The sequence below is a fragment of the Frieseomelitta varia genome, unplaced genomic scaffold (genome assembly GCF_011392965.1).
Source record: "Frieseomelitta varia isolate USP_RPSP 00005682 unplaced genomic scaffold, Fvar_1.2 scaffold_811, whole genome shotgun sequence".
NCBI lineage: Eukaryota > Metazoa > Arthropoda > Insecta > Hymenoptera > Apidae > Frieseomelitta > Frieseomelitta varia.
Window position 1 is genome coordinate 128557 of NW_025110603.1, and position 12776 is coordinate 141332.

Here is a 12776-nt window from a genome sequence, read left to right on the forward strand (position 1 = left end):
AACAATATTTCTAAAATAATCAAACTTTTCCAAAAAAATTCCAAACAATGTAACTTCAATTAAATTAATTAGAAATTATTAATTTTCATGTGTCTTGTGCTACAAGTCTTCAAATTTTGCATTATAGTTGCTACGATCCTTAGTAACATAATTAACATTTCTAAAATTATCATACTTTTTCACCAAATTTTACTCCAATTAAATTAATTAGGAAATATTAATTGTTACACTGTCAGTTTCTACATTTTGGATCATACTTGCCACGATCCTTCTGAACAATATTTCTAAAATAATCAAACTTTTCCAAAAAAATTCCAAACAATGTAACTTCAATTAAATTAATTAGAAATTATTAATTTTCAAGTGTCTTGTACTACAAGTCTTCAAATTTTGCATTATAGTTGCTACGATCCTTAGTAACATAATTAACGTTTCTAAAATTATCATACTTTTTCACCAAATTTTACTCCAATTAAATTAATTAGGAAATATTAATTGTTACACTGTCAATTTCTACATTTTGGATCATACTTGCCACGATCCTTCTGAACAATATTTCTAAAATAATCAAACTTTTCCAAAAAAATTCCAAACAATGTAACTTCAATTAAATTAATTAGAAATTATTAATTTTCAAGTGTCTTGTGCTACAAGTCTTCAAATTTTGCATTATAGTTGCTACGATCCTTAGTAACATAATTAACGTTTCTAAAATTATCATACTTTTTCACCAAATTTTACTCCAATTAAATTAATTAGGAAATATTAATTGTTACACTGTCAGTTTCTACATTTTGGATCATACTTGCCACGATCCTTCTGAACAATATTTCTAAAATAATCAAACTTTTCCAAAAAAATTCCAAACAATGTAACTTCAATTAAATTAATTAGAAATTATTAATTTTCAAGTGTCTTGTGCTACAAGTCTTCAAATTTTGCATTATAGTTGCTACGATCCTTAGTAACATAATTAACATTTCTAAAATTATCATACTTTTTCACCAAATTTTACTCCAATTAAATTAATTAGGAAATATTAATTGTTACACTGTCAATTCCTAATAAATTTTGGATTATACTTGCCACGATCCTTCTGATTGATATTTCTGAAATTGTTCGACTGTAGGGACCTAAGGGAATGGACGGAGCGCCCGGTATAGACGGTGAGAAAGGTCAGAAGGGAGAACGCGGTTACGCAGGACCACGCGGTGTTCCTGGTGACGTGGATGGTATACCGGGAGTGCCCGGGGCGCCTGGTTTACCAGGAGAGCCAGGAACCCCAGGAAAAGACGGACTGCCAGGATATCCGGGAACACCTGGCGAGAAAGGAGAGATTGGAGGACGTTGTACTGACTGTTTGCCAGGATTGCCAGGACTTAAGGGTGATCGCGGTTTCGACGGCCAGCCTGGACTTCCTGGACCGCGAGGTCCGCCTGGAGAACGAGGATTTCTCGGTGAAGCGGGTACCGACGGATTACCCGGACCAATTGGACCACCAGGATTACCGGTATCTTCAGATTTTTATTACATTAGTTACATTTTTATATGAAGCATTAGAGCATAACTGTGACAATGACAATGTAACGCTGCCGATGATTAAAAGAAAAAAGATCACATAATGATTCACCTGGTGAATTTTCTACTTTTACAGTCGTCAGTTAGCTTCTTCCAAAGATTATTTTACATCAGAAAGTTAGAATGCTTTCTTCCTCCAAAAATTGCCAAAATTTCAACGCGTGCAAAAGTGTCAAAAAATTTTTTTCTTAATTAGATCTAATATCATTTTCGAAGATCGAAGTCTCCCCTTTACAGTGGCTCTTTGGAATATATCGTTGAATTTTCTTCATCATTTTATCGAACATTGAATATTTAGGGTTAAACGATAGAAGTTCAAGAAATTCTTCGTCATCTAACCTAACGTTTGAAGTTCAATAAGAAATGCGAGTTGTAAGAAAAAGAACTTCAATCTTCAAGACTATGGCAAATTTAGCCACGAAATAAATGTTTTTTTACGAAAGAACTCACGAGTGTCAAAAGAAGAATGAGACCAAGTTGATTATTATACGAAGTTATCTCGATAATTTTGTCACTGGTACAGTTATGCTCTCCACTGTGTACGAGGTACGATTAAACGCCAGTATTAGAAGAAAGAAACGACTTGATATAAATAATTTCCAGCTTCCAAACGAAAGAATCTTTGCTATATCTTGTGTCTTTTAAATTTCCAGGGAAAGGATGGTATTCCTGGTACAGCGGGTCCTCAAGGTGAGCCCGGTGCCCCAGCAGTGGTCACGGAGAATATGCTCAAGGTGGAGAAAGGTGACAAAGGTGCGCGAGGTTTAGTAGGAAGAGATGGTCCGCCTGGACCTCCAGGTCCGATTGGAGAGAAAGGCGCGATGGGATTTGAAGGTTTCCCAGGAGCCAAGGGTACTGCTGTGAGTACGACGTACACTTCCCTACTTTGCACTCACCATCTAACTTGAGAATGGCATAAAACAAACATAACATTCGCAAACATACGTTTTTAAAATTTTTTGTTATTTCATTTGGAAAAATAATTAATGGACTTTTTCCTATAATCTACAAAAGAAGAAAATAAAAAAGATTGAAAATGAACAGGTTATGACGTTTTCAAACCCTTCAGTTTTTTTTCAAATTTATACTTGTTGCAATTGACTATGTCTATTCATATTTGTTACAACTGACATTTGACAATTACTTTGTTCCATTGTTTTCTGAGAGACTGAATGACATAAAACAAAAATAACTTTCACAAACGCACGTTTCTTTTTTTTCAAATTTTTCATTATTTCATTTGGAAATATAATTAAGGGATTTTTTTCTATAACCCACAAGGAAAGAAAATAAAAAAGTTATGACTTTTTCAAATTTATACTTGTTGCAATTGACTATGTCAGTTGACATATATTCATATTTGTTGACATCTGACATTCACAATTACTCTGTACCATTGTCTTCAGGGAGATCGTGGATTCCCTGGACAAGATGGCATTCCTGGAAGACCAGGTATTCCCGGTCGAAAAGGCGAGCCTGGTATCAGCGTGAAAGGGGAACCTGGTGAACCAGGCCGGACAGGTGAAGCTGGTCAGAAGGGTGAACCTGGTCAATATGGAGATAAAGGAGAACCCGGTGAATAACTTGTTTACATTTCTAAGAATTCACCTCACGTTTTATACGCAGGGATTATTTCGAGTGTGTAATTTCTCTTCAAATAGGCCATTGTCCAATCCCGATTGATTTGATCAACGCCAAGGGCGACAGAGGTGCTCCTGGTGAGAAAGGAGAGCCAGGACCACCAGGCAGAGATGGATTGAGCGGTGACAAAGGTTTACAAGGTTTCTCGGTAAATATCACATAGACTGAAACTATCTACAAGATTCAACAAATTGCACAACAATAATTCGTATTATGAATTCAGGGTCAACCTGGACCACCAGGCCCGCCTGGTGAAGCTGGCTTGGTTGGGCCAAGAGGGTTACCAGGCCAGCGTGGTGATAAGGGGAACATGGGACCGATGGGTTTCCCCGGAGAACCGGGTCGCGAAGGACCTAGAGGTTTTCCAGGCACACCAGGATTCAAAGGAGGAAAAGGTGAACCTGGTATATCGGTGAAGGGTAGTCCCGGGTTTCCCGGTCCGCCGGGGATGAAAGGAGAGAAAGGTCTTCCTGGACCACCGGGAAAAGATGGCCCTGCTGGCCTGCCAGGTCTGCCAGGCTTTACCGGGGAAAAGGGCGATGCTGGACTGCCAGGAATAAGTGGTTTACCTGGTATACCGGGAGAAAAGGGCGACACTGGTCCGATAGGACCTCCGGGTCCACCTGGTGTTGCTGGAACTCCTGGCATAGATGGAAGCAAAGGTACGAGATTCCTAGATTCTAGAACTTTTAAATGTAGTTTGGAAGACTCTTACAAGTCTCAACAAATTCCAGATTCCTAGATTCTAGAATTTCCAAATCTAGGTTGGAAGAATATTACAAGCCTCAATAAATTCCAACACTCAAACAAATTCTAGATTCCTAGATTCTAGAACTTTCAAATTTAGTTTGGAAGACTCTCACAAGTCTCAACAAATTCCAGATTCCTAGATTCTAGAACGTCCAAATCTAGTTTGGGAGACTCTCACAAGTCTCAACAAATTCCAGATTCCTAGATTCTAGAACTTCTAAATCTAGTTTGGGAGATTCTCACAAGTCTCAACAAATTCTAACACTCAAACAAATTCTAGATTCTTAGATTCTAGAACTCCCAAATCCTGTTTGGAAGACTCTTACAAGTCTCAACAAATTCCAGATTCCTAGATTCTAAAACTTCCAAATCTAATTTGGGAGACTCTCACAAGTCTCAACAAATTCCAGATTCCTAATGTCTAGAACTTCCAAATCTAGTTTGGGAGACTCTCACAAGTCTCAACAAATTCCAGATTCTTAGATTCTAGAACTTTCAAATCTAGTTTGGGAAACTCTCACAAATTACAACACTCAAACAAATTCCAAACTAGCGTAATAACTGTCAACGCGTGTTTGTTTTGTCAGGTGAACCGGGATTCCCAGGCGAGACTGGCAAACCAGGACTGCCAGGATTCCCAGGCGCGAAAGGTGATCGCGGCGAACCAGGTATCGACGGACCGAAAGGTTTCCCGGGAAGACGAGGTCCGCCTGGTCTACCAGGCAGGCCTGGTATAGAAGGTGCACTTGGTCTGAAAGGAGAACGCGGTGATATAGGCAATCCTGGTTTCCCTGGATTGCCTGGGAAGGAAGGGAAACCTGGCCGCCCTGGACTACCTGGACCGAAAGGAAACCTAGGTCCTATTGGTCCAGTCGGTCTTCCTGGTGCTATTGGATTCCAAGGGCCTAAAGGTGATCAAGGTCTACCTGGATTGCCAGTAAGTTCTTTACAATAGACGAATCTAACACAGGCAGAACTTCACTTTTTAGTAATAATCTCAATGAGTCAATCGAACAAAATGATTTTCTGATCCGTGTGACAAATGATCGTAACGATTAATCTCGATTAGGGGCGCAAAGGAGAGGCAGGTCGAGTTTCTGAGAAAGGACAGAAAGGTGAGCCGGGAATGCCGGGAATCCGTGGTCCCGGTGGTCCTCCCGGTAGAGACGGTTTCGACGGGGAGAAGGGAGATCACGGATTGCCGTGCGCTTGTCAAAACGGAGAACCAGGTTTCAAGGGAGAGCCTGGCCTGCCAGGTCGCGACGGTTTGCCAGGACCTATGGGATCGAAAGGTGACGCTGGAGTGAGAGGTTTCCCCGGTCCCAAAGGAGATATAGTACGTCATCTCTGTTCTCAATTCATAGAAACGATTCTGAGAACCGGAGTTTCACTTTTAAAGTATCTTGACCAATCATTTAGGGACCAATTGGCGCACCAGGTGAACCCGGAACACCTGGAATCGACGGATTACCGGGTGAACGAGGTGACCTTGGCCCGCAGGGTCCGCCCGGTTTCCCTGGTCTGGACGGTGAAATGGGTCCTCCAGGTCGTCCTGGACTCAACGGTATCAAAGGAGATCGCGGCTTCCCAGGTAACGTCCTCTTTCAACGTCCTTTTTACAACAAGAAATTAGTTGATCGATTATTAACAGAAACTAGCCATTCAGCAGAAACTAATGAGTCGAATAATTTCTTAAGGTGCTGTTGGGGAGCCTGGTATCCCTGGTGCATTTGGAGAGAAAGGTGATCGGGGTCAACCTGGACCGACGATATCCATCAAGGGTGAGAAAGGTGAACCCGGTATGCCAGGATTGCGAGGTATAGTTGGCGAGAAAGGAGACCGCGGCGAAGAAGGTCTAGTTGGTTACGACGGTGAGAAAGGAGATCGAGGAGCGCCAGGTCCTGTTGGAAATCCAGGACCACCAGGTCTTTCTGGACCTAAAGGTATAATCCTTGATTCTCAATTTGCCTCACCCTGCGTTTTTCTGTAGTTATGCAATTATTAATTGCCTTTGGAAAATGTCATCAGGATTTCGCTGATTATTCGAAACGTTGTTATGCTGTTTCAGGCGACGAAGGTTTACGTGGACCTGCGGGACTTCCTGGATTAACTGTCAAGGGCGAGAAAGGTCTGCCAGGTCTGCCTGGTAAGCACGGACGAGAGGGAATACCAGGACGATCAGGGGATAAGGGAGAACGAGGGTTACCTGGTTTACCAGGACCCAAAGGAGATCAAGGACCTTACGGTCCTGTTGGACCACAGGGCGAGAAGGGCGACATGGGACTTATGGGTCCTCCTGGTTTACCGGGTCGGGATGGAAAACCAGGCGAAAGAGGACTGCCTGGTTTGCTGGGTGACAAAGGCCAGAAAGGTAACGAGGGTCCTCCCGGAGCGCCTGGTTATTTGGGACCAAAGGGAGAACCTGGATTCCCAGGTAATTGAAACAGAATTATCTTTTATCTTGCTATCATTATTTTCCCCAAGTGAACTGTTGATTTCGGTATATATATATATATATATATATATATATATATATATATATATATATATATATATATATAAATATTAGCTCAGATTTGGACACAATAAACTACAAAATACATAAATATATACAGGGTGGCCACTGAAAAACTGAAGGCTATTTGTATTTGGCCGTATTATATTGTGAGCAGGAAAATGGTGGTCATTTGAGGGACGTTGTCTTTCACACATAATACTGAAAAACAATTCATTAATTATATATCCAAATAAAATAATTAAAACTTTAAAAAAATCATGTGTTTGTAAAAGATTTATTTCTGTTTTATATCATTCAGTCTCTCAGTGACCATCCTGTGTAAATATATTAATGAACATAAATTTAATATAAATCAAATAAAAATGCAATATTATAAACTGCAAAAAAAAAAGAACTAGTGCTAGACATAAAACAGTGCAAATGTAAAGGAACCGAAACGTGTCGTTGAATATTTACCTGGAGTATCTATCACGAATTTAATACGTTTTTATGAAATTTACAGGCCTGAGCGGAAGAGATGGTCTGCCTGGTGACAAAGGTGAAAGAGGTGTGCCTGGTGTACCTTGCTTACCGGGTTTACCGGGAGAGAAGGGTGACAGAGGATTCCCAGGTCAAATGGGAAGAATCGGCGCTGTTGGCTTGGTTGGTCAGAAGGGTGACAAGGGTGACGACTGCATCGAGCCACCAATGGGACCAAAAGGAGACCGCGGTTATCCTGGTATACACTCAATTATGTCAAAATATTTTAACGAGTTATTACTAACGAATCTTTGCTTTTAACCATTCGAGTACGACAGATTTCGAGAATGGCGAAATTATATATTTTATATAATTACGCCATATATTTTAGATAATTATATATATTTATATTTTATATATATAATTACACCATATATTTTATTACATATATTTATATTTTATATATATAATTACTAAAAATAAAATATAATGAAATATATTGTATATAATTACTATAATTATATAATTAGTAATTATATATTTTATATAATTACTATAATTATATAATTAGTAATTATATATTTTATATAATTACTATAATTATATAATTAGTAACTATATATTTTGTTATATCGATAATATTTTTATATAAACTACTGAAATTAATTACGTAGTTATTATTTATTTCTACTATCGTCGTATTAATTCATTTGTCATCATAATTGCTACATCGATCAAGCGCCTAATAGGCGCCTACAGTAGTAAATGACGAGCGTAAATTTACCAAGCGCCATTAGGCGCCAGCAGTAGCCAAATGGTTAATATCGAAATCAGGAAACGTTGATAATTCCAGTTCTACACGGGAACGTTTTTACTCTCCTTTGCAGGACCGGCTGGTCCGCCAGGACTACCAGGAGAGAGAGGACTTCCAGGTCCAGCTGGATACCCAGGATTAAACGGAGCGAAAGGCACATCGGGACCTCAAGGGCCGCCAGGTCCACCTGGTTTACCAGGGCTAGCAGGACCCGATGGTATCCCTGGTTTGCCAGGTCTTCAAGGACCGGTGGGTGTCCCAGGTCTGCCAGGAGAGCCAGGGCAACCGTGTCAAGTTGCGTCGGACTATCTCACCGGTATATTGTTGGTGAAACACAGTCAAACCTCCGAAGTGCCAGTTTGCAACGCGGGCCACATCAAATTGTGGGAGGGATACAGTATGTTATCCACGGATGGCAATGAAAGATCGCACTCGCAAGATCTAGGCAAGTATCGAAAGAAGTGTATATAATATATCTCGTTCACCTTTTATTTCGACTGAATTTGTCGCTTGTATTTATATTTTTAACACTGTTAGTGCCAAAGGTTTCTACCCATAAATATAACTGAACAAGAACAAAATACAGATATACTTCGTTGAGCAAGTGAAATATATATTGAAATTGAAATAAACTGAAACAGCGAAGTCTTAATTTGCAGGTAAATATATGTATTTCAATTCAATATATTTTTAAATATGTTTTAAATATGTTTAAATTTCTAAAGCAAATAAGAATTGGAAGAAACGTGGCACTGAAAGTGTCTGAATCGGTACGAATTAGTCGAAATGGGTGGGCCGATCGAACATTCGATGATTTGAATCCATCGTCATAAATGTAATCACGAAAACAGGTTACGCCGGCTCGTGCGTACGAAAGTTCTCGACAATGCCGTTCCTCTTCTGTGATACCAGCAACACCTGCAACTATGCCAGTCGTAGCGATCGTTCTTACTGGTTGTCGACCACCGAGCCGATTCCAATGATGCCAATCGCAGGATCGCAGATAGAGGATTACATTTCCAGGTACGTTGTCCACAATATTTTTGATCTTTGTCAAGTGAACTTTCACATACTGCAAACTATAAAATAAATGATGTATGAAACATATCGAGGATATGAATTTTAATAATCAGCGTGAGTGTTTGTTACACATATCGAGATTTAATATCGGTAATTAATGAGAGGATGACGAATATGTTTGTAAAATAAAATTGACTCCGACGAAAATTAATGTAGGCCACTTAATTAGTCAGTCGTGCTATAATTATATAATATATAGAAGAATCAATAATAAACAAGAAACGAGAGCATTTAAAATATTAAAAATCAGCGGAATAGTAGAGTTAACGATACTTTGACAAATTACAAGCGGAAAGTTGTCAACTCGATCAGTAAAATAATAAATATCTATAGAATTCTAAATCTATAGAGGAATCAATAATAAACAAGAAACGAGAGCATTTAAAATATTAAAAATCAGCGAAATAATAGAGTTAATGATACTTTTACAAATTACAGGCGAAAAGTTGTCAACTCTATTAGTAAAATAATAAATATCTATAGAATTCTAAATCTATAGAGAAATCAATAATAAACAAGAAACGGGAGCATTTAAAATATTAAAAAACAACGAAATAGTAGAGTTAACGATACTTTTACAAATTACAAGCGGAAACTTGTCAACTCTATTAGTAAAATAATAAATATCTATAGAATTCTAAATCTATAGAAGAATCAATAACAAGTACCTATAGAATTCTAAATCTATAGAGGAATCAATAATAAACAAGAAACGAGAGCATTTAAAATATTAAAAAACAACGAAATAGCAGAGTTAACGATACTTTTACAAATTACAAGCGGAGAGAGTCAACTCGATTACCAAATTATAAAACCTGAATTATTAACTGAAGTTTCACCGAAGAAACGAATCAATTGTACCGCATTTTATTTTTCGCGCGCGCATTTTGCCTCCCGCGAATAATTTCACACGAAACTGACTGATTATTATTCAATTTGACACCAAACTAAGTAAAGCGAAATTTTATTCCGCGTGTAATCAGTTGCAAATTCAATGGGGCCGTGACGTTTCAGTTTATTTAATATATAAAGTTACGAACGTTTCCACGTGGACAAACACAAAGAGGAAACACGCGAAATGAAATTGTTAATATAATGTACACTTGTTAATAATTCACCTTCCAGTTAGAGTAACAGAGTTGTTACCAACAGACGCGATGTGTGTACCAATACACACCGCGTGGCGTGCCGAAATTTTACACGAAATTAAATTAATTATTTGTTTAATTCAAAAACTATCGAACTACCGCTGAAACCGTGGCACTTAACGTGTCAATTAACGAGCGAAATTTTCTTTCGTTCTGCAGATGCGTGGTTTGCGAGGTCCCGGCAAATGTGATAGCCGTGCACAGCCAGTCACTGTCCATTCCAGATTGTCCACAAGGCTGGACCGAGCTTTGGATTGGATACAGTTTCGTCATGGTACGGATATTTCTCTTTATCGATTCATTATCGACCAAATTGTTCGCCAAAATTGACAGCCCAAATTGACGAATTGATGTTTCATTTATTTAATTCTGACGATTTTGGTCAGACGATGCAGGAAATAAATAAATTAATAGGTAAAGGGAAGTTTACAAAAATACATAAATAATGTACCGAGGGCATGGATTGAAGATTAAGTGATTAATTCTTTCACACACTTTCTGCAATTGTTTGACGATGATTGGCGTCTAGACACACACACTAATAGTCGGAAAATAAAATGTTAGAAATTTTCGTGAAATAAAGTCGTACTACGATAGATCTCTAAGTCTTCTACTTCCAACATACTAGAAATGCTTTTACAAGAATTAAATTTTTCTCAGATCTTCCACAATGAATTTGAAGATTCAGGTTTATTGTTAATTGCAACAGCAGCTCAAATATTTAGTGTCTTATATTAATATAAGTATAATGAGTGACTGTGTTCTAGTAATTGGATTGGATTCTAATTAGATCACTTCTAAAAGAATGCCTATCCTAAATAACATAGAATTGTGGGCGAGACACTAGCATTAAATTGAACATGTTAAAGAATTGATAATATTATTGAAAAGTATAGTCCTACGATTCTCTGGCGGGAGAATATTTAATTTATGTAGTATCACGAATGAACTGATGATTCAAATGCGTAAATTCAAAAAGATGTCCTCTCTCCAAAGTTTTTCTACTGTAAGGAATGATCATTTAGCATGTTAGAGACCAAGAGATTCGATTAGCTCGAACAGAAAGTACGATGTTAAAAGAATGTTTTATCTATCTATCTTTTCACATTTTTTATATTTTTTAAATTTCGGTTGAGGCAAAGTAGTTTAGGTTAAACAATTTTTACTTCTTCACGTTTAAAGGAATTTTTTTTTACTCTTCGTCGAGGCTCCTCTTCCAATTCGAACCTTTTTCTCGTTTCACGACATGTATCAGCAAACGATACGCGGTTTGACGAATTCTCTCTTCTTCGCAGCACACGGGCGCCGGTGCACAGGGCGGAGGTCAGTCGCTGTCCAGTTCCGGGTCCTGTCTGGAGGACTTCCGCGCGACGCCGTTCATCGAATGTAACGAAGAACACTGCCATTATTACTCGAACGAGATCAGCTTTTGGATGACGGTGATCGAGGACGGGCGCCAGTTCCAAAGGCCTGAGAAACAGACCCTGAAGGCAGGCTACCTCAGGTCCATAGTAAGTCGCTGCAAAGTGTGTATAAAGGACACGTAAATCCACACAGCAGCAAACCCGCGTGTGTTCTATGCTCTCTTCTTCCCCTTTTCAATCCCCGCGTTCCTTCCAACCCTCTCTTTTATCGTCTCCTTTCCTCGCCGCACTTGTCAAACGACGCTCGGTCAGCCTGCATGTCGCCAATTGTGGAGAAAGTTACACAGAAAAGGCGGGAAAGGGGATCGAGTAAAAATTTACGGCGAAAGATGTCGTCCTCTTCATTTCCACGTTTTATTTTTGTTTTTAACCTCCCACCCACGTCGATTCTCTTTTTTCTTTTCTTCGTGTCTCCTCTTCCCTCTCGTATACGCGGGCTCGTGAAAGTGTTCATTGCCAAACTTTATGAGTGTATTTGCGAAACATTTTGAAACACGCAGAAATCACAAGTACATATTTCGCCGAGATTACCAGACTAGACTATAACGATCTTTAACGATCACGTTACACGTACTGAATATTAATTCTTCTTCTTCTTCTTTTGTTTCTTTCATTGATATATGTATGTTTGCAACGAATAACTCGTAACTTCTGCGCGCACACCTTCCAGAGATTCGTTTCAAAATGTTTCACCACGATACGTAGGAAATACGATACGTCATACAAGTACTTTTCGTCTATTTCTCTCCCCCGCGTTTGCACTCGTTTTTACTGCCTTTGAATTTCCCGCGAACAGCTTGCCCCCCTCTCCCCCGCGCCACGAATTCGACTACGTCGTAAGTTTTATTTCCATAACTATTCAAACAAAAAGTGCCTAGCGTACTATTTTCTAGCATGTAAAATAATATATATATATATATAAAAAAAATTTATATTATAAATATTATATATGTATATTTATATCTCGCAAATCTTTGTATGAAGAGTAAGTTCATCGTACTACTACGGACACTGCCCATATCCAATATGGCACTCTTTACATATTGTATATTAATATAAACAAACTTAGCCTGGTAATCGTGTGAAGCCAAATATTTAAGTGAATAGGTATTTTGCTACTGTAGCTAATAAAATTCTATTTTCAAACTTCACTCGTTTTACATTTGTCTGTGATTGTCTGTCTCGTCTTTCCTTTTCTACGCCTCATCCTCTCTATACTCTATACTAAACATTAACGTTAAACTCTCTCGTTAGTGAGCGATTTGTCGTTCCTGAGAAGCTTTTGAGGTTTTCTCGCCTTTTTTTTTAATTCGATTTGTTGTCAAAGCTCTTCTTGGTCAAAATTGCAGCAGCACGAAAAGAAA

The 12776-nt window shown here is 38.6% G+C and overlaps 1 protein-coding gene across 1 annotated transcript in view; it reads left to right on the forward strand.

The window, feature by feature from the left end:
* LOC122536204 (collagen alpha-1(IV) chain) overlaps positions 1 to 12563 on the forward strand; it is a 32656-nt gene extending 20093 nt beyond the window's left edge. The window contains exons 13-27 of the mRNA XM_043668369.1: positions 1130 to 1510; positions 2232 to 2438; positions 2985 to 3153; positions 3240 to 3367; positions 3443 to 3881; positions 4557 to 4906; positions 5039 to 5305; positions 5389 to 5560; positions 5667 to 5912; positions 6038 to 6403; positions 6990 to 7205; positions 7834 to 8205; positions 8612 to 8783; positions 10148 to 10262; positions 11284 to 12563. Of these exons, the coding sequence (XP_043524304.1) occupies positions 1130 to 1510; positions 2232 to 2438; positions 2985 to 3153; positions 3240 to 3367; positions 3443 to 3881; positions 4557 to 4906; positions 5039 to 5305; positions 5389 to 5560; positions 5667 to 5912; positions 6038 to 6403; positions 6990 to 7205; positions 7834 to 8205; positions 8612 to 8783; positions 10148 to 10262; positions 11284 to 11535 (3852 nt within the window). The 3' untranslated portion in view covers positions 11536 to 12563. The remainder of the gene's footprint in view (positions 1 to 1129; positions 1511 to 2231; positions 2439 to 2984; positions 3154 to 3239; positions 3368 to 3442; positions 3882 to 4556; positions 4907 to 5038; positions 5306 to 5388; positions 5561 to 5666; positions 5913 to 6037; positions 6404 to 6989; positions 7206 to 7833; positions 8206 to 8611; positions 8784 to 10147; positions 10263 to 11283) is intronic.
* Positions 12564 to 12776: the final 213 nt, after the last annotated feature.